Below are 23,073 nucleotides of genomic sequence, written 5' to 3'. Positions count from 1 at the left end.
ACAGCTTTCTGCAATTTAAAGCTGTGATCTGGAAATTTGGGATCTTCGAAACCTGGTGGTTGTTGGATGTATACTTCGCGATCTATCTCTCCATGTAGGAATGCACATTTAACATCCATTTGGAATACTTTGAAATTCTTATGTGCAGCATATGCAAGAAAGATGCGAATTGCTTCAATTCGGGCAACTGGAGCATATGTTTCATCGTAGTCGATTCCCTCTTGTTGTGAATATCCTTTGACTACAAGACGTGCCTTGTTTCGACAAATGATTCCTTGATCGTCAGTCTTGTTTCTGTATACCCATCTTGAACCTATAACAGTAACATCGGGTGGAGTAGGAACAAGATTCCATACGTCGTTTCTTTCAAATTCTGCTAGCTCTTCTTGCATAGCTTTTACCCAATCTGGATCTTTTATAGCAGAATGTATGGTTTTGGGTTCGGTCGTGGATAAGAAGGCTCCAAATAAACATTCATTTGTGGATGCGCCTCTAGTCTGAATGCCTATGTTGGGATCTCCGATGATTTGGTCTGTTGGATGATTTCTGGTCCACTTTATTAAGCGATTCTCTTCCGCTATAATAATTGGAGTTTCAGTATCCCATTGTTCTTCTCCGGGCGTTTCATCTTGGAATAGGTTTGAAGGTTCCCCCATAAATGATGCATCGGGATTGTTTTGGCTATTTGGGGTTCGGGTGTTTAAAGGAGGATTTGGTGTTTGTTCCAAAGAGGAAGTATGTGTTGGTGGTTCCCCCTCGAATTGATTTGCATCATTTTGGTTTGTTTGTGGAATTACTTCACTGGGTGTTCCTGTAGGGTCAATTAAAGTAGTTAGAAGTTCAGAATTGTAAGCGGTTTTTGGTTGTTCAAAAAGCAAATCAAGATCGATTTCAATGTCTATGTCAGGAGAAGGTGTTTGTTGAATTGGATTTTGAAAAATATTTTCAATCATTTTTGAACCAAAATGTTCACGATCCAATTTCCTAACATAAAATTCATCGAAATGAACATCGGTACTTTCTTCAATTACTCTAGTACGTTTATTCAGTACTCGATAAGCAGCTGAAGAAAAAGAGTAACCAAGGAAAATTCCTTCGTCCGACCTTGATTCAAATTTTGAAAGGTGATCTTTATTATTCTTTACGAAGCATCGACAACCGAAAATATGGAAAAATTTGATGTTTGGTTTTCGGTTGTTAATGACTTCATATGGTGTTTTATGAAGATGTTTATGGATTAAGGAACGATTTTGAGTATAGCAAGCTGTGGCTATTGCTTCTGCCTAGAAGTATTGTGGCAGATCAGCGAAGATAAGCATTGATCTTGCAGCTTCACATAGAGTTCGGTTCCTTCTTTCGACAACACCGTTCTGTTGTGGAGTGTATGGGGCTGAGAAGTTGTGTTCAATTCCTTTGTCTTTGAGAAATGAATCTAGAGTATTGTTTTTGAACTCTAAACCATTATCACTTCGGATTCTTCGAACAGGTCGTTTCAACTTCAGCTCGATTTGTTTGATGAAGTTGATCATCTCTTCAGGTGCTTCTGATTTTAGTCTTAAGAAAAAGACCCAAGTAAAGCGCGAGAAACCATCAACGACAACAAGAATGTACTTCTTCCCTTGAATGGTTTGGGTTTTGGCAGGGCCACAAAGGTCTATGTGCAACAACTCTAGTGGTTCGGACACACTAGATTCTGAGATGCTTTTGTGAGTGGATTTGGAAAGTTTTCCTTTTTCACATGCGGCACAAAGAGTTTCGTTATCAAGCTTCAGAAGTGGTAGCCCTCGAACAAGATCATCGCCGATTAATTTGTTGATGTACCCAAAGTTTAGATGGGAAAGGCGGCGGTGCCATAACCAACTAATATCTGCTGGGGCTTTAGATAGCAGACATATATCGGGTTTACCATAGATAAGATCCATGTCAAGTGGATACATATTTCCGGCACGGTCAGAATCAACTATAACATCTTTGGTTTTGGCGTCCATGATTAAGCTTCGTTGTTTGGTGAAAAGAACTTCAAGATTGTTATCACACAGTTGAGAAACACTGATGAGGTTGTGTTTCAGGTCATCGACGAAGGCAACTTTCTTTATGGTAAAATTACCATTTGTTATGTTTCCATAACCTTTGATTTTTGCTTTCATGTTGTTGCCGAAGGTAACATCTTGATTGGTTTGTATAGGTTTGAAGTCACGTAAGTAGTTCCGGTTTCCTGTCATATGCTTGGAGCAGCCACTATCAATATACCATGTATCATCATTGGGTTCTCCAGCATTAAGTACCTACAATCAGACAGAAACTTTAGGTACCCAAATCTGAATGGGTCCTGGTTTGTCAGTTGTTATTTTGGGTGCTTTTCTTAATGAATTTCTTTTATCATTTGACTTCACATTATTGTAATGGTTTGGTTTATAACGATGGAATGGTTGAGGTTTGATTTGATCTATCAATTTTACCCAAAATGCGATTTGTTTTTGAAAACCTGTGGGTTGATAAGATCTGTGATTTGGTGAAAGATATCCTAGATGTGAAGGTTTGTTTGAAAAGTTTTCTTCATATCTGGGATGTGATGGGCGGTTTTGAAAAGCTTTTTGAGGATGATGGTTTGAAACTTTCGGATGTGATGGTTTTTGAAAGTTCCTTGAATGATTAAAAGTAATATCTTGAAAGCGGTTTTCAAAAGGTTTTTGAAAAGATTTTGGTTTTTGTTTGGAAACCTGTTTATGAGGTATGACGTTTGGTTTCTTTGGTTGTTTTTCAAAAAGGTTTGGTTTGATTAGTGGGGTTTTGGTGACTTGAATGGATTTTTTGCTTGTTTGTTGTTTCTTGGAGTATTTTTGTCCCAAACTAGTTTTTCCAACAATTGATGAAGTCATTGTAGGAAAAGCAGTTGGTATAGAAGTACTACCATCCTTATAAGAGGAATTTTCTCCATTCAAAAAGTTTTTGAGTTTAGTGGTTCCATCAGTATTTTTGATTTGGTGAGTTAAAGAACTTGCAGAGTCTGTTTCAGAATTTACAACTCTTTTGAAAGACTTTTTGGAAACACTGAAAGCAGTATCATCTGGACTACAGTTGATAACTGTTTCGTCATCTGAATCTTCCTCATTAACAGATGTGAAAAGATTATGTAGAGTAGATTCAGAGTTTTCACAATTCGTCATGTTTTTCTGTTTTGCTTGTTCAATTTCAAAGGATTCTCTTCCAATTCCTGGTCTATAATTCGTATCAATTTTGCCAGTTCCCAAGGTGTTTGCCTTGGTGAAAATATCATCACTTAGTTTTCTGGCAACTTTGATAGAATCCATATTCCATATCAGTCTTTTATTCTCGGTTTCAAGAGAATTGATTTGTTTTAAAGAATCAGTCAGCTTTTCATTTAAAACATTGTATTTGTCAGTTGATTCTTGAAAGTCTTGTTTCAACTGAAGGATTTCCATTTCTAAAACATCTTTTATTTCAGAAGAAATGACTGACTGATTTTTTAGTTCCAAATCCCTTTTCTGAATTAGGGACTGATTTAATTGTTCCAAGACGTGATTATAATCTTCTGATTTTCTTTCAACGTCTCTTTCCAATTTGCTTTTCGTTCTTGTTGATTCTCCAAATTTGAGTTGCAAGGTTTGTAACTCAGATTTGCAAATATCATAATTGACCATTGTGTCATGATATGTTTTGAGATCAACTTCCAGACTAGTCTCAATTTTGGTTATGTGGGACTCAAAAATTGTTTTGGAAAAACCAAGTTCAGAGATCATAGACCATACCTGTTCTATGACGTTTGGAGCTCTTGAAGGTATTTCAACACCAGCTACGAAGCAGAAGTTTGATTGTGTTGGTTCGTGTTCAGCTTCGTCATCAGAAGTTGGCCAGTATTCCACACTTGGTTCATGGATTGCCATCAATGCTCTTTGCTTTTCTTGGTTTTCCAGTTTCTTCAATTCATCGGCTCTTTGAGCATAGTATGCTGAGTCTTTGATTTTGGTTTTGTTTTTGGCTCGACATTCTCTGGCATAGTGATTTGTTCCTTTGCAGTTGTGACAAATGATCACTTCTTCATCACTATCATCCTTTTGACTTTTAATCGGAAGTCTTTCAGGTGTTTGAGTTTGGGCTTGTTGGGAAGGTTGAGAATGGTTTTGTTGGAATCTAAAATTTTGGTTGTTTTGAAAACCATTGTTTTGATTGTTGTAACCTTGATTTTGGAAACCTCTATTTTGATTTTGAAAACTATTGTTTGGATTGTGATTATGACCTGAGTTGGGATCGTTTTGAAATCCCTGGTTTTGAAAACCTTGGTTTGAGTTATTTTGGAAAGAAGGTCTTTGAGAATTTTGTCCAAAGTAAGGTCTAGGTTGAAAACCTGAGTTGTTTTGACCAAAAGATGGTCTTGGTTGAAAACTTGAGTTATTTTGTCCAAAAGATGGTCTTGGTTGAAAATTTGGTCTAAAATTTGATTGACCATGATTTGGGATAAATCTTTGGAGATTTGTGTTTGCAACCAACGCACACAGTTGTTGATAATCTGCTTCATCATTTGAATCAGACTGGAAGGCTTGGTTTTGAAAAGATGTAGTCTGATTAAAATGATTAAAGTTTTGATCATTGAAAGGTGTTTGGTTTTGAGAAGTTGTGGACACAAGTGCAAGTGGTCCTCCAAAAGCTGCAATGGTTGGTGGGTCAATCGAGGATTCATACGATTGAAGTTCTCCATACAAATTGTACAAAGATTCGGTATGAATAGCTGGATTTCCCTGAATAATGAGTTTAACCATTTTCCAGCTTTCGAACAGATTGTTTAAAAACTTGAGATTTATCTCGTGTTGTGTCTTTTTGATACCCAAATTGTTCATTTTAACCATAATCAAATTGAACCTATCATGAGCATCATGGATGGTTTCTGATGAAAGCATTTTGAAATTATCAAATTCATTCAAAACAGATGTTCTTTTGTTTCCGATGATTCTTTTATTTCCACAAAAACGATTTTTCAAATTCTCCCAAATTTGATTTGCGGTTAACAGTATAATGTCATCCATTTGACTTAGAATACTGTGAGGTATTCCAGAAACAAGTTCCTTTTTGGCTTGGAGTTCCAACTTTTTTGTAATTTCAACTTGAGTGGCTTGATTTGTAGCAAGAGTAGCCATATTTTCTGGAGTAACATATGTTCCTTCTACACACTTCCAGACATCTTCATTTATAGCATTAAGATGAAGATTCATACGGCCAACCCACGAATTATACTCTTCAGGAATAAGTATGGGTGCCCGTGAACCAGATCCTAAGCTATTTGCAATGGAGACAGAGTTCATGTTGGAGTAATTTGCCAAAGACATTTTTTTTGAAAGGATTTTGAACAAGTGATATTAAAATGAAATTTTTAAAGAAAAGCTTATGGAAGGTTTATAAACGCTATAACCAAAAGTTTTTCGACAAAAATTTCAAGGTAAATCACACAAGCTCTGATACCAATTGTTGGATATTATTCCTTTTATATATCAGCTCAGATACCGATTGTTGGAAATATAAAAATCTGATCACTGCGACAAAAGGCTCGGTTACCGGTCACTGTGTGATAGATATATAAGTTTAAGATATAAGATGTAAATATATATAAAGAATAATAATTGCGGAACAAGTATAAATATGAAAGCTATAAATGACTGAAAGCTATAATAATATAAATGACTATATTTAAATGACGTAAAGCTATAAATAATATAAATGACTGTATTTAAATGACATAAAGCTATAATAATATATATATATATATATAAGTATATAAATATATATCAAGTAGGTTCGTCAATAAATTGACTGAACTGGACTCGTGGAACGACTGGTCGATATTTGTTCTCTTGGAAGGACCGGTCGATATTGGGACTCTTGGAACGACTGGTCGATATTTGTTCAAAGATCAATCCGGTATTTGATAAGTAGTAAAAAGTTCATTTTCATGTAAAATGGATTGTTTACAAAACAGTGCAAAGTACACGAGTCATGTATTTGTATACGGGTATCGGGTGTTTTGAGGAGATTTGATGAGGTTGGAGTGGGTATTTGGAGGGTGTTAGGAGGTGGAATAAGGTTGTAATTTTGGTGGTGTAAGGCAGCAAAGATGGTGAAGTTGAAGGAGCTTTGGGTGGTGATGGATGTAGATTTTCGGAGTAAATCTCTCTGGATAGCCAATTCTCTCTCGCGTCTCTTTGGGGTTTCCCGTGGTCAAAATCGTCCACGAAAATTTCTAGACGTAGGTAATGTCCTGAAGAATTGATGGTGAAAATCTCCCTAGTAGTATTTTGGCTGTGTTGTTCTCGCTTTTTTGTTTTCTAACATGAAGATTCTGAACTCAAAAACAGAAATCTCTCTGGATAGCCAATTCTCTCTCGCGTCTCTTTGGGGTTTCCCGTGGTCAAAATCGTCCACGAAAATTTCTAGATGTAGGTAAGGTCCTGAAGAATTGATGGTGAAAATCTCCCTAGTCTTTTTGTGCTTGTACCGAGCCCAGTTGTCTTCGTTTCTGACTTGAAGATTCTGCTGTCGAAAAACAGCAAGTGGTGATGGTTGTGGTTATTTGAAAGGGTTTTTTTGGAGGAGGTTTAAGGATGGTATTTGGAGGGTGTTAGGAGAGTATTTTGAGGTTGTTTGGAGGTTGGAATGAGGTTGATATAAGGTGGTGAAAGTTTATGAAGATGATGATGTTTGATGGGTTGAAGATGAACACCTTGAGTTTGAATGAAGAAGATGAAGATAGTTGATGATGTTCTTCATTTTTGGTTGTTGTTGATCTTGATGTTCTTGGTTATCTCCAGGGATGAAGATTGAGAGGGTGTGGTTTTACAAAGGAAAATTCACTATAACATATGAATCTCTCTTAGTCTCTTATATTCTCACTAACACTAAACACACACTACATACACATGTATATATATGAGAAACAAATATCTAGTAGTAGTACACTTGAGTGTAAGTTGAAAGATGCAAGTTGATGTAGAGCTAGGAGCAAAGAACGTGGGAAGGTTTTAGGCTTCTTCATCCTTGACTTTTCTTGACTTCCTCCTTTGTTTGACTTATTCAACACATATACATATCTATATATATAATACATATATATATATATATAACACATACATATATATAATACATATATATACATACGTATATATATATATATATATATATATATATATATATTGGTGAAACTTTTTAGTCACAGCTAATTTTCTCGTCTATGCGCGTGCTTTCGTATTTTCCGTTTTATCACGCATTCATGCAACCTGAAATAACTGATAATATTTGTTAGATTGTATAAAAACAGTTCATCTTATTTCAGTTATGGTCACATACAAGGTTACATAAGAACATTTTTCAACATCCCTGAATCATTACTTTCTATGCGATGTAGGCGATGATCGTTTAGAAATGTCTTTAGCAAAAAGTATATAAGGAAATGCGATGATAGGTAAATGCGACGTAGAACTTGTAACGCCCGTAGATCAGGGCTAGTCAATTTAGAGACGATAAACGTCAAAAATGACTTTTTGATAGAGGATTATTTAGAAGGAGTAATCTTAACTAAGTTATAGGATATGTTACAAGGATTCTGTACATATAATGAACGCCAATATCCGAGTTATAACGAAGAAGTTATGACTTGTTGAAGTTTCGCTACAAAATCGACACGACGCTGAATGACGTAAAAAGTGAATTTACGTTAGAGCGATACTTAGCCTTAGCGATCTAAACGAAAGTCGTAGAGTTCATTAAACAGTGAGCGTGCATAAAAAGAAGGTCCAAATCTGACTTCGTATGAGAAAGTTGTGATTTTTTGATGTTTGTTAAGTAATTAAAATTTAATTTGGATATTATCCGAATCCAAAGGAGTCACCGGACTGATCCTAGTTACGCCACGATCAACCACTGAGACCTCGCCACGTGGCCCTCCGATCCGAGTTACGCCCAGCGTAGCCGAAGGCTACGCCCAACGTAGATCCGAAGATCAGCCCCTATAAATGCCTTACGAGGGGCAGCCAATTCCTTTGCTTATTTTCTCTTCTCTCTCTCTCTCTCTCCCCCCCCGTTTTGCCTCGATTTTTGTGCAAGAAATACCCCGAAGCCCCGGTATCATTCCCGTGCACCAAAGAAAGTCCCGAAGCCCCGAGGATCCCGAGAAGTAAAATTTCCGAGCTGAAGCTCTGCCCGCGAGATGCCCGGTTCTTGTGAAGATCTCCCGGTTTCACCAAAGAATACTAATTCTACAAGCCGTAGCGCTGTCTGATCATCTTCTGATCAAGTGAGTGTATAGTCACTTTCATCTTACACATAGATATGAAGTATTTTATAAAATACATGTTATGTGTATATATAGTGTTGTTTATCTGTGTGAGTGTATATTCACTTTCATGTTACACATAGATATGAAGTATTTTATAAAATACGTGCTATGTGTATATATAGTTTTGTTTATATGTGTGAGTGTATAGTTACTTTCTTCTAACACATAAGTATAAAGTATTAGCTATGAAATACGTGCTATTTGTTATATATTATTTATCTATTTGAGATGGGCTTAGAATTGATGTTTTTATACGGGTGTTAAATGATTTAAACTGTGTTTGTATTTATATATACAAAAATGTTGGGTAGAACATTGGTAGATGGAATAGTTGGTGATGATGCGACTTCGTACCTTTTGAGTAAAGCCTTGGTGACGATGCGACTTCGTGCCTATTGAGTAAACCCTGGCGACTATGTGACTTAGTTCCTATCGAGTAAACCTTGGCGACGATCTGACTTCGTGCCTATTGATAAATCTTGGTGACGATGTGACTTCGTACCTATTGTATAAATCTTGGCGACTATGGAGTTAGCGTTTGTTGAGTAAACCTTGGTGACTATGGAGTTAGCACCTCTACCTATGGATTTAGTATCTGATAGATAAACTTTGGCAGCAATGGACTTCGTGCCAATTCCTTAGGTAAATCCTTAGGAATTAATTAATGAAGGATAGTGGATTCTTAGGGTAAACCCTTAATAAAATAAAGGAGATATAGGGATGGGTATTTGGGTTGAATGTTTGATAATTCAATATAATAAATGTATTATTGTGGATTGAAAACCCTATATGCTCACCAGGCTCCAAATCCTGACCCACACACTTTTCTTTGCATTACAGGTAATGGCACAAGGGTATAAGTTGGTGGACTTGACAAGCGATTTTGGATTATAGATCAGTAGTTATAAATAATTGTTGTAAGGTCTATTCTATATTGTTTATGCTTTTTCTCTGTATCGGAACATGACATCCCGAGATTTTGTTATTAATTGAAAATATATTTCTTTAAGAAATTCTTTGATAAATTTTATTTTATCATATTTTATTTTGGGAACAAATTCCGCAACTCTTTTAATCAAAGGATTACTCTGATTTTATAAAACAAAGCATAAACAAATTGGTCTTTTCTGGCCGTGAAATTGGGGATGTTACAGTTGGTATCAGACCATTAGTTTAATTGAACTAGGAATTTTGTAGGAAATTTCTAGACTTAAACTTAGAATGCTAAGTAATGATCGTGAGGAGTGTGTATAAAATATGTTAGGTAGTACACCTAAATTGACACGAGCACTAGTTTATTTTAGGAAAGTTGCCTAAAATTCTTCTATGTGCTAAATGTTATATGTTGCCATATATGATATTATTTGTTCGGATCTATGGTCTGTTGCCGACCGGATCGGGAAACCTTATGTGTTTAGGATTCTAAGCGTACGACTACGATATTAGAACTAGCATGTAAACGTTTTTGAGTGATAAGGAGATTTAGACGTCTATCGTAACTAAAGCTTTCTTATCTTAAATTCTCGCCTGGTACACCGAACGTCTGCTTGGGTGTACGAAAGGTCATGGTGAAGACTTATAGAGAATTGAGTAAATGGAGGAAATGAAAGGCTTATGATAGTGAATGACACCTATCGGAAGATATCATATGAATGATATCTTGCCTTTAGAATATGTCTGATAAAATAACGGAACGTTTGGAGGAGTACGGTACGTCTGAAGTATACTTTCGATTAGCAGGATGATTGAACGGGTGGTGTAATTCTCGAAGTTGTCCCATCGTCTGGAATTTCCATCACAAACTGAGTTGGTGTAGAATTGATGAGTGAAGATGCGCATGGAAGAAGTCCTAGTAGAGTCTAGGAGAAATTTTTATGAATAATTGGACACATTAGTATGTGTTAGATTGTTTGGTGATTTTAGGACTTGGGGACTCCGGACAATACTTGGGACGAGTATGAGTAGGTGTGAATAGCAGTAGAGATCTATATTACTAGAAGCATAGGAATCACGCTTGGATCAGCAAAAGTCACAAGGTTACCAAGAAGCTTGTAATTGAGTTCGTTTTTATTCAAATGTGTCGTTACCATTGTTTCGGTAATGACTAGTATGATGGTTGTTATTCCGACCCTAGTGGTCATATCAAATTGAGTCCGACTACGATGAGTTTGTTACGTGGTTCATAGAACCAAGTTCGAGGTAGCATCTGACTCAAGTCAAAAGATTGAAATCAATCCGATTGATAGCATTGTGCTCGTTGTTAAGGAAACTTGTAGCTAGAAATGCTACATGTTAAAAAAATGTGATTATATCATATTAGAAGATGAAGGAAGGTATATTCCATTATGGAATTTGACTCTAAGAGACTTGAGTCTTAAGTATTGCATCATATGATGAGAGGTCATTAGAACATTACCCATCAGTCTGTTACAATAGATAAAGGAAAGTATTTATCCTAAGAAGAAGAAGGAATCCTCAATAAGGATTTATTTTGTAACTCGAAGGTTACGATTGAAAGTCGAACATTGTACGAAGAGTAGGTGCAAGATTTAGCATCACGGTGATTACTTAGGATGGAAGGATGACATATGGAATCATTATATAAGCCCTATTTCATTGATGATTCCAGGACGTAATCATCCTAAGGGGGAGATAATTGTAATGTTCGTAGATCAGGGCTAGTCAATTTAGAGACGATAAGCATCAAAAATGACTTTTTGGCGGAGGATTATTTAGAAGGATTAATCTTAACTAAGTTGTAGTATATGTTATAAGGATTTCGTACATATAAAGAACGCCAAAATCCGAGTTATAATGAAGAAGTTATGACCTGTCAAAGTTTCGCGACAGAATCGGCACGATGCTAAATGACGTAAAAAGTGAATTTACGTTAGAGTGATATTTAGCCTTAACGATATAAACGAAGTCATATAGTTCGTTAAACCGTGAGCGTGCATAAAAAGAAGGTCCAAATCTGACTTCGTATGAGAAAGTTATGATTTTTCGTAGTTTTTTAAATAATTAAAATTTAATTCGGATATTATCTGAATCCGAAGGAGTCACCGGTCTGATCCTCGTTACACCCCGTGTAACCTTTAGGTACGCCCAGCGTACCTCGGTCTTATGTGGTCAAAGAGAGAGAGCCACGATCAACCACCGAGACCTTGCCACGTGGCCCTCCTATCCGAGTTACGCCCAGCGTAGCCGAAGGCTACGCCCAACGTAGATCCGAAGATCAGCCCCTATAAATGCCTTGCAAGGGCAGCTAATTCCTTTGATCATTTTCTCTTCTCTCTCTCCCGTTTTGCCTCGATTTTTGTGCAAGAAATACCCCGAAGCCCCGATATCATTCTTGAGCACCAAAGCAAGTCCCAAAGCGCCGAGGATCCCGAGAAGTAAAATTTCAGAGTCGAACCTCTGCCCGCAAGAAGCCCGGTTCTTTGTGAAGATCTCTCGGTTTTACCGAAGAATCCTATTTCAACAAGCCGTAGCGTTGTCTGATCATCTTCTGATCAAGTGAGTGTATAGTCACTTTCATCTTACACATAGATATGAAGTATTTTATAAAATACGTGTTATGTGTATATACAATGTCGTTATCTATGTGAGTGTATATTCACGTTCATGTTACACATAGATATGAAGTATTTTATAAATTGCGTGCTATGTGTATATATAGTGTTGTTTATATGTGTGAGTGTATAGTTACTTTCTTCTAACACATAAATATAAAGTATTAGCTATGTAATACGTGCTATGTGTTATATATTATTTGTCTATTTTAGATGGGCTTGGAATTGATGTTTGTATACGGGTGTTAAATGATTTAAACTGTGTTTGTATTTATATCTACAAAAATGTTGGGTAGAACATAGGTAGATGGAATAGTTGGTGACGATGCGACTTCGTACCTATTAAGTAAAGCCTTGGTGACGATGCGACTTCATGCCTATTGAGTAAACCCTGACAACTATGTGACTTACTGCCTATCGAGTAAACCTTGGCGACGATGTGACTTCGTGTCTATTGAGAAACCTTGGTGACGATGTGACTTCGTGGATATTGTATAAATCTTGGCGACTATGGAGTTAGCGCTTGTTAAGTAAACCTTGGTGACTATGGAGTTAGCGCCTGATAGCTATGGATTTAGTATCTGATAGATAAACTTTGGCAGCAATGGACTTCGTGCCAATTCCTTAGGTAAATCCTTAGGAATGAATGAATGAAGGATTGTGGATTCTTAGGGTAAACTCTTGAGAAAATAAAGGAGATACTGGGATGGGTATTTGGGTTGATTGTTTGATAATTGAATATAATAAATGTATTATTGTGGGTTTGAAAACCCTATATGCTCACCAGGCTCCCAAGCTTGACCCACTCAGTTTTCTTTGCATTATAGGTAATGACACAATGGTATAAGTTGGTGGACTTGACGAGAGATTTTGGATTATAGATCAGTAGTTATAAATAATTGTCGTAAGCTCTATTCTATATTGTTTATCCTTTTGGTCTGTATCGGAACATGACATCCCGAGATTTTGTTATTTAATGAAAATACATTTCTTTAAGAAATGCTTTGATAAATTTTATTTTTTATCATATTTTATTTTGGGAATAAATTCTGCAACTCTTTTAATCAAAGGATTACTCTGATTTTATAAAACAAAGCATAAACAAATCGGTATTTTCTGGCCGTGAAATTGGGGATGTCACAAAACCCTTAGGATAAATCCCTAGGGAAGAATAAATAAATAAAATGGGGATAGGTAATTGGGTAATTGTTTGACATGAAATATGTGAAAAACTAATTAAATATATTATTGTGGGTTGAAAACCCTATGAACTCACCAGGTTTCCCAACCTGACCCACTCAATTTATTGTATCACAAGTAGCGATATTAAAGATACATTATGTTAAGAGATTCAAGGAGATGTAGATCATTAGTGTAAATTATTGTAACGTTTGTTAATGTTTATGTCTCTGTATTGACGATGACATCCAAATGTTTTAATATAAATAAAATACATTTCTTCGGAAATGCTTTGATAATATCATTATCATGTTTTCTGGGACCAAATTCCGCAATATTATTATTCAAAAATGATACTCTGATTTTTAAATAAGCATAAATAAATCGATCATTTTTCCCATGAAATTAGAGATACACAAACACCTGATCCAATCCGATCCGATCCGGTTTGATGACGTCAAAGCGAATCCGGTTTCATCAATAATCTAATCCGGTTTCAAACTAGTTTCGACCGGTTTTCCCTTAAGCAAATCCGAATCGGTTTAATCCAATCCAGTTTGGATTCGATCCGGAATTTACAAATTAAAAAAAACATTTTTAAAACAAAATATATAACACAAAATGCAATATAGGTTCATTAAAATAGTTAAAACATACATGATACTTCAAAATGGAAAGAGTTTAGAAACTAGTTAACTAATAATAATAATAATAATAATAATAATAATAATAATAATAATAATAATAATAATGATAATAATGATGATGATAATAATAATAATAATAATAATAATAATAATAATAAAATGGCATTATAACATTTTTCCATATAGAAAGTGTTATTGTGGTCTTCCACTTCGTGGTGCCTTCACTAAAATGTTCTTCAACCGTCACGCAAATGGATAGGAGTCTCATCAATACCATATTCTTCATTTTCGCCTTCGTCTTCATTGTCATCTTCTTCGTTACTTATGGAGGTGTTGATAAGCCTTGTGCATATTCTTCATCCATTATCTTCGGTTCAACATTTTGTGCTAGTGGGCCTTCTAGTGATGTCAAGTGTTGTATACATTCCACCGAATCCAAGTAATCCTACAAGCAAACGCAAACCTCTACCGCAACCGGTGTAAGATTCGTCCTCAACTTTGATAAAACTCTACTACTAAACGAAAAAGCAGATTACAAAGCTACCATGGAAGCTTGGACGGTGAGTAAACCACGGGCCATGACGGAGAAAATAGGAAATTGTGCTTCGTTTTCTCTCCACCAAGTCAAAAGATCCAAAATTTTAAATTGTGTTGCACTCATGAATTTTATAAAGATGGACCTCATATAAATTCCAAGTTCGTTACTAGGGGTTAATGTGTGTGCTCATTTTTTTTGTTCCTCCAAAAGTTAGCTATAGAGGTCGATATGGAAATTCGTTCGACCCTCCCTACTACCCGATGCACCATTAGTAGAGTTGGTTACACTTGCAAAAGTGTTCGATATATTGCCATATTTGGTAGCGTAAATGTCAAACAAAATAGTAAAAGTATTATTAAAATTGTGTATTTGGTTATGGATGTAGTTTGAGTCATCTTTCTGCAAATTTAAAGAGATTGAAATTTTGGTAATCAAAGCCTCTACACCCGGGGACATTGATACATGGGTTTAATGTCGCGGCGCAAGTAAAAAGTGGTGACATTTCTTTAAAACATTTGACTAATTTTTTCCTCATTTGTCTTCTAACTAAAACAAATATATTACTTATTTGTTCAAAATTCTCCAATTGCGCGGTCATCAATCATAATTCATTTAGTAACAACGAACTTGTAGGATAATACACGCCTGATAAAAAAGTGGTTGATTGTTTAAAAACTTTTAACATTTCCACAAACTCTTCCATCAAATCCCAATCAAAATCCGAAACCGGGTTTTTTCCTTTTGAAATTATGTCGTTAAATAATTGCAAAGTGATTCCTTTGATCTGTCTAACTTTCAAACATCATGCACATCAAACTCCATATAGTGTGAACATCTGAATGAGGACTATATGGAATTATGTTAATGGAAATGGCAAACTTTTGATATTTTTCCATTTTAGCTTTATTTTTTCCAAAACACATTTTTGAATTTTTCAATCGTCGAATCTATCATTTTTAAACCATCTTGTACCGCAAGATTAATAAGGTGACAAACACATCGAGTATGAAAAAACGAGCCATCCAAAATAGGTCTATATGTTACAATTAATCTTTTTGCGGCGATGTTATTGTTACTTGCATTGTCAAACGAAATAGAGTAGATTTTGTCGCTTAACTTATAAGTCCCTATAACGCTTACTAAAGTTGCAAATAATTCTGCCTCATGTGAGGAAGCGCAAAAAGTTTAAAAACAATAACTCGTTTGTTCATTACCCAAGTAGAGGGTCAATCCAATGTGCCGTGACGGCAAAATAACTTTTGGAACAACTTTCGGTGGAGGACCAAACATCACAAGTTAAAGAACATCGGTTTTTATATTGGAAAATCCCAATTGCATATCTTTTTTTGGCTATATCCCAATATTGTATAGCATTACGTCTAAGAGAAATGCGACTTACTTGCCGGTATTGTGGTTGCATTTTTTCCCGCAATATCCTTGTTAATCGTGGGTTGTCGAAGTGGTTGAATGGCAATCCCTCTTGAATCATGAACTTGCAAAAGCTTTCACGAATGTCATCATTGTTGTAAATAAAGATCGCCCTGTCGGGAGTAATATTTGGTTGCTCCGGATCGCCTTAAACTTTTACAACGAGACAAGTTTTTGTTGCATGACTCCTCAACGTACTATTGCCGTCTTTTCTAAAAAAAAAATCCCGCACTTCTTGCATCTCGCTTTTTCATTCCCGTTCGACAATAAACACAAATCATAATGTTCCCCTTTATTCCGAGTGGTTGGTATGATTTTCACCACTGTTGCATCTGAATCTTGACTAGTGGTAGAATTTCTCGAGCTCATTTTTGTGGAGTATTATGAAACTAGAAGTCTAAAAGTAGTAGAATTTTGTGTAACATTGAAATCTAGAAAATACCATTTATTTATATGTATTTAGAAGGTCATAAAAGGTAAGAAATAGTCAAACTAGCCGTTTTTTGGAGCTTACTAACGGTTAGAAAAAATTGATTTTTTTCGAAAATGCCCGTTTTTTAACAGCAATAAAAAAAACCCGGTTTCCATCGAGTCTGATTTACGATCTGGGGGTTGATCCAATTTTGCTTCTGAAACTACAAACCGGTTTCAATCTAGTCACCAGTTTAATCCGAATCGGTTCGGTCAAAACCGGTTTTGACCAAATCCAGTTTCCGGATTGGACCGGATCCTATGGGTCAATCCGATTTTTGTGTGCATCTCTATGTGAAATTGCGGATGTCACACATAACATATTTTGCCAAAAAAAACTGCATATGTATCTTTGTTTGAAGAGTGAAAGATATTGTCGCTTAAGAATTACTCATGACTAGATCCATGAAGTAATCTCTAAGTGCGGGTTGTTTTAATACTTAAAATCTCTATTTTCAAGTACTCAATCACTAATAGCGCGGTCTCTATTGCAATGCCCAAAAACCTTTTGGCCAATCAACCAATACTCATGACAATCTTTATACCAACATTAATTCTTGAGAATGTTATCGACTGTAGAGTTTTGAACATCATTAAAAATTCTGGAAGTTGGTTCAAGACATGCAAAAGTGAAAGAGTATTTGAATTAATGAGATTTTAATAGTAAACTAAAACTCTTTATTAAGACTTTTCAAAATAACCATCAAAACAGTTACTATTCATACTGTAATACATTGCAAAACAATCCAAACTAACAACTAAATCAAATCACTTTCTAATATCATGCCAATGGTCCTCGCATGACTATCACGTTTCTCTCTTCATAGTGGCTTTGTGAATGGATCTCAAGATTCTCTTCAGATGAACCCGACTCATGATTATCTCACAATCTTCTACATGATGTCAAACATAATGATACTTTTTATGAATGTGTCTCTAATTACCCTAGTCCTTGGGTTCTTTAGTTAAGGTGACTACACCCTCGTTATCACAAAAGATTTGTAGTGGTTCTTTAATTCTTGACACTACTCCAACATCACCGATGATGTTTTTTAGACATGTAGCTTCCTTTGCATCTTTACTAGCTGCCATGTATTCATATTTGCATGTCGAATTTGCCATCATCTTTTGTTTGGAACTTTTCCACGTAGCAAACCCTCCATTAAGTAAGAACACCCATCTCGATTACGAGCATGAGTTTTCTCTATCAATCTACAAACTTGCGTCAATGTAATATGTAACTCTCAATTCTTCTTTTTCCACAATATACCAAGAACATATCCGAAAATATTTTCAAATACCTGAGGATATTCTATACAGCCGTCCAGTGACTATCGCAAAGATTCTCTTGATATCGACTCACCATGCTAAGAGAATACAAGATATCATGTCTAGTACATGTCATGACATACATAATTGATCCTATCGCAGAAGCATATGAGACTAAACTCGTTATTTGCAATTCATATTCAGTTTTGGGTGATTGATCTTTACTCAATCTTATGTGATGTTGCATGGGTATATATCCTTTCTCAAAATCTTGCATCTTGAATCATTTCAAAACTTTATCCAAGTATTTACTTTGGCTTAGTCCGATTAAAAGTTTATATCTATTTCTCATTTTCTTATAAACTTGAAAAAAATAGTAGAAATTAGCAATTAGATTTGTTTGATTAGTACTAACACTTAGTTCTTGCCTATTTTTTATTATTGAAATCAAGTTTTTTTGTTGAATCGTCAAATTAGTTATTCCTTATTAGAGAAGTATGTAGTGACCAGGTTATTTGATACCATGGTGGGTCACTTGACCCAACTGTTTTTTACATTAAGTTATATAAAATTAAAATTTATGACCTATATAATTTTTTTTAAATGAACCACTTTAATAATTTTTGCAAAGTGAAATGCCTAAAATCCTATTTTTAAAGCCTACATTCTATATTTTAATAGCCCAATTTTTTATGATATAATACAATATTCATAGCCCAATACAAGTTAAATTATAAAAATAGATTAATAAACGTGAATTACAAATCAACAAGGTTGTTTAAAAATACATGACGCTTTAACCCTTCAGAATCGATGGACCAACAACACCGCCTCCTGTAAGTTATTATAGTTTGTTAACTTTGTGAGCATTCAATAAAATATGTAGAAGTTCTATTTTCAATTCAAAGAGCATTAAAGTCATCATGGACCACAACTATGAATTGATTATTAGTATTTTATTCCATTGTAGGGAGTAGATTTAAATACATTCTATCACAGTAGATTTATTTTATTTTATTTTTAAATTTATTGTTTTTTAATACTTATTCCATGAGCATCAAAGCTATTTAATATTCGTTAATATTTAATAGTGATTTTTTTTTAGTTTTTTTTTCATGATTCCACAGTAGGTTTTTTTAATTGCTTCAAACTTTTCAATATAAAGTAAATGTTTTAGAAAGTATTAGTAATAATATAATTGTGACAATATATCAAGATATAAGACTTCTTCGGGGTAGTATTTATTTTATTTTATTTTATTTTTTATCGGTGTTATTATAATTATGAACATTTAACTCCAAGCCGAAAAAATCATATAGTATATTATACTGTAAAAATATTGTGCTACTCCAAATTTTTGTTCCGGCTCCGTCACTACTTCCATCTCTTTCTAGATAAAGTTGTTGAATTGCATCTCTTCAAGGAATTTATTTTGTTTTTAAATATGAGTTTCATTTGAAGATTACATGATATTAGTTTCCTAAACAAGTTTCTCATTGAGTTATTACTACATGAATTGGGTTATCGGACGATTTGTGTACTATTTAGAATTTATGTTAGAAAAGGGTATATAGTCTTGTAGTTTCTTGACTTTATAACGATTTAACTAATATGATGTAGATTTTGTTTTTAACGGAACTGAATCCATGGTGGTATGGATACTTAGAATAAGAATCCCTAATCATCGTTTTATATAATAACTAGTGAAAAATCCCCGCTTTGTTGGGTTTAGAAAAACCGACAATGAAAGTACATCGAGAAACGAAAGAAAATAATAGAAGTACATTGATATTGCTAAAATAGAAAATAAAAGTAGGATGCCATATCTGACCAAAAACAAAAGTATTTTTCTATGAAAATATTTAAAAAAATACACATGTTATTCTAACATTGAGGAGACTTTGCAACAGAAACTTTAGCTACAAACAATAGGAAACACATTTAATAAATATAAAACCCATACCATAAACAAAATATTGTCTGGAAACCAAAACATATCCTTATTAGTTACTAAGTACATCGCTGTTATGGGATAAATATAAAACTATACATGAAAGAAACGCAAGTATGGTGCTATTATGGGTAAAAAACTAAAGTAGATTGCCTATTTTAGTAATAACTGGAATGAAACATTTTAAAGAAAAATAAAATAAATAAACTAACCTTAACATGCTTTAGTGACAACCTAACAGGAGGAATAACGTAAATTATATTCATAATTGGATTTGTAACTTGTGTAAAAGCTTACATTTCCTGCACCTAGAATATTATTTATGAAATCAATGTCTTATAATGTAAGAAGTGGTAATGTACTTTCGAAAATATTCTTATAATAGTATTGTAAATTAATTTCTTCTCATTACACCATTATACTTTCAAATTATTTCTTATTACGGCATTGTACTTTTAGAATTTTAGCTAATTATAGCAATCAGTAGCCTTCTACCTCCCAAACTTGTTACCCAGTTCCTACTATAGATAGGTTTTTCATAATACACTGTTGTCTTAAGAAAAAGACCAACTATTTCTTGCATTCAATCCAAATTCCACCCATTTGAATTTTTATATGCATAAATTGATACCTAAATGAAGCGAAAGTAATAAATCAATAAATAAGATAATATACCATTAGAGCTCCAGTTACCTACAAAAAAATCTTCCATATTAGAGTCTAAAATGTTTTAAACAAATGTAAGCTAAATTTTATTAATAAAAAAACCTTACCAGTAGAGGCGAAGTAAACTTTTTAACAAATCAAATACATCCAAAGCAAGCCCCTGAACATGAAGTACATCTCAATTGTTAAACTTAGGTCGTGGTTGTAGGTGTGACAACCCGAAATTTCCATTATAATCAAACTATTTCAATCCAATAGAAGTAGAGCAGTTACAGTGAAAATTCAGACTTATGGAATAAGTTTGGCAGTTTTCAGGGTTTTACACCTAAAGAGATATTAGGAGAGTGGATGCACTAGGATTTTGTGCAACACTATAATTTCATTACTCTAGGTCATTAGAATCCATTCCGAGAATAGAAATATTTTCAGCCAAAAACCTCAGGACTATAAATAGAATTCTAAACCAAATTGGTTCATTAGTTAAATTCCAATTAGAGAAAAGCCAATTTCTCTCTCACGGATCTTCGGGTTTTCATCCCAGATTGTGAGTCTACTTCCCTAGATGTGTTTTAATACTTGCTATATGCTTAATAACATTATTTACATGTCCAAAACACAAGATCCGGGAGCTTACGGCCCAAGAACGTTCTTGGGGTGTAAACTCCAAAACAAGGCCTAAAGGCCATCTAGTCCCATTTCCTTGTTAGGTAACTAGCTTAGGATGATATGTATGAGCATTAGGGGCTAGAAATCAATCAAGAACATGTAGTTTTAAGAGTTTACGGCCAAGGAACATCTCTTGGGCCGTAAACTCCAAGTGAAGGCACAAATGAGTGCCTAATGTTCCCTTTAGCCTTAAACAAAAACCTAGAAGCCTTAAACTCATGTTCATTACCAACAAAACCATTAGAAATCATTTCTAGAAGGGAGTTTACGGCCAAGAAGCTCCTTAGGCCGTAAACTCCAAGTTTTAGGTTCCAAAATGCCTTCAAACTTTCCCTAAGGCTTAGACTTTATTTTGGCATGTACTCCTAAATGATTAGAACCTAGAAAACACATGGAAACACAAATGTGGAAGAGTTTACGGCCAAGAGTATTTCTTGGGTCGTAAACTCCTTTAAAGGGGTCAAAGGACACCCTAAACCTTTCCTTAGGCCATGAGACTACTAGGGCAAGTACCTAGATGAGTTTTGGACTAGTTAAAATACTAAGAACCCCATTTGTGAGGGAGTTTACGACCCAAAAGGTTCCATGGCCGTAAACTCCATAAAATGGTACCAAATGGTGCCATAAACCCTCCTAAAGCCAAGTACTAAAGCCTAGAATTGTTCCTAGTTATTTTAGAGACTTGAATGCACCATAAGAACCCTCCCAAGGGAGTTTACGGCCGTAAACTCCAAGGTAATAGGGTCTTTGGGCCGTAAACTCCCCAAAGGAGTCAATGTGGTGCCCAAACACTTGCATAGGCCTTGAAACAATTCCCACTAAGGTTGAAGTAATTCAAAGTACCATTCCAAGCCTTGGTTGAGATTTTATGGCCAGGAACTTACTCCCCTGGGCCGTAAACTCCAATGAATATGGTCTTTTCACCTTAAACTTCCATTAGGGGCATTGCACTCCTTTGTTGCAACCCATTAGCCTCCTAGCACTTGACCAAAAGTGTTTTCCTCGTGCTTAAATGTTATTACTTGTATAATTAGTGTTATAATCACTAATTATTTATATACATATGTTTTCATATGTAATTAGGATCATTGTGTGTGTCTAAGTCTTCACTTGACACCAAGCACTTGTCCGATCCTTCCGTACGGTAACAGCCCGTTCAATTCCAGGCACTTACTGCAGGTGAGTTCATACCCCTTAACTAATCTTTTAAACTATTTTAAATGTTTTATGGGGGGATACAAGTTGAATCAGGCTACTTATTATGTCAATCACATGTGATTAGTAAGTAGGATTATATTACTTATTACATCAATCACATGTGATTAATATACAACATTCAAATGATTTGGCACTCATTAGCCATTTTACCAAACAGTTTCCTTCAAATGATTTTTATAAACATTTTATATGTTTTAAACTCCTTATTACACTGTACCTCTTACTCTGTATATCATATTTCAAACTTATTTACAACTGTGTTTCAAACAAATGTTTCCTTATACTTAAACTGTTTTATCAAACTTATGCCTTCAAATTGTTTTATAGATTGACATCAAGTCGATCTTTTCTTGAAATAATATTTATGTTTCAAATGTTTTATAAAAACTTATTTATGCTTTTATATTATAAATTGCATGCCCATATATGTATAGATGTATAAATAATGTTTAAAGGGCTTAGAAAGGCCATCCGCCCTATTTCCTTTTCGCGCCTTGAGATGTGGTCTGGTGGGATTTCGGGTGACCATCCGAAGGTCGTTTCCATATTAATTATATATCAAATATACATATATAGACATAAAAGTACTTCCATATTCATACGTACTAGACACATCATTAGCAAGTTACCATCGGGGTAACACAGGATCATACTATTACATATACAACTATACTATGAGAACATATACAACTATACTAGGAAGAGAACATATACAACTATACTATGAGAACATATACAACTATACTATGAGAACATATACAACTATACTAGGAAGAGAACATATACAACTATACTATGAGAACATATACAATTATACTATGAGAACATATACAACTATACTAGGACGAGAACATATACAACTAAACTAAAACGATTACATTACTATACTTGCTAGATAGAGAGAACACACATTACAACTAGCACACGTAGAACCTTACAGTACTCTACTATATTATTACATGATCACACTTATAGGAGTACTTTTGCATAGATATATCAGGAGGAGTCCTATTACATTTTATATGTATCGACTCTGTTATCAAATCCTCATTCTTACCTTTACCTTGTGATACAATCACATATTCGACGAGATAGAATGGATTTAATATCCTACTACCCAAGGATAC

General features: G+C 34.7%; 1 protein-coding gene across 1 annotated transcript; it reads right to left on the bottom strand.

Annotated features, from left to right (window-relative positions):
* Nucleotides 1-241: 241 nt before the first annotated feature.
* LOC128126842 (uncharacterized) lies at nucleotides 242-5,342 on the bottom strand. Its single transcript, XM_052764979.1, has 7 exons — nucleotides 4,863-5,342; nucleotides 4,516-4,757; nucleotides 3,771-4,152; nucleotides 2,721-3,374; nucleotides 1,460-2,285; nucleotides 357-1,063; nucleotides 242-313 (listed from the first exon to the last, which is right to left on the bottom strand). Exons 1-7 carry the CDS (start codon nucleotides 5,340-5,342, stop codon nucleotides 242-244), a joined length of 3,363 nt encoding a protein of 1,120 aa, XP_052620939.1.
* Between the last annotated feature and the right edge of the window lie 17,731 nt (nucleotides 5,343-23,073).

Source organism: Lactuca sativa, chromosome 6, assembly GCF_002870075.4.
Source record: "Lactuca sativa cultivar Salinas chromosome 6, Lsat_Salinas_v11, whole genome shotgun sequence".
Taxonomy (NCBI): domain Eukaryota; kingdom Viridiplantae; phylum Streptophyta; class Magnoliopsida; order Asterales; family Asteraceae; genus Lactuca; species Lactuca sativa.
Note: the sequence above shows the minus strand (reverse complement) of the source record. Positions and strands in the feature narration are given on the sequence as shown.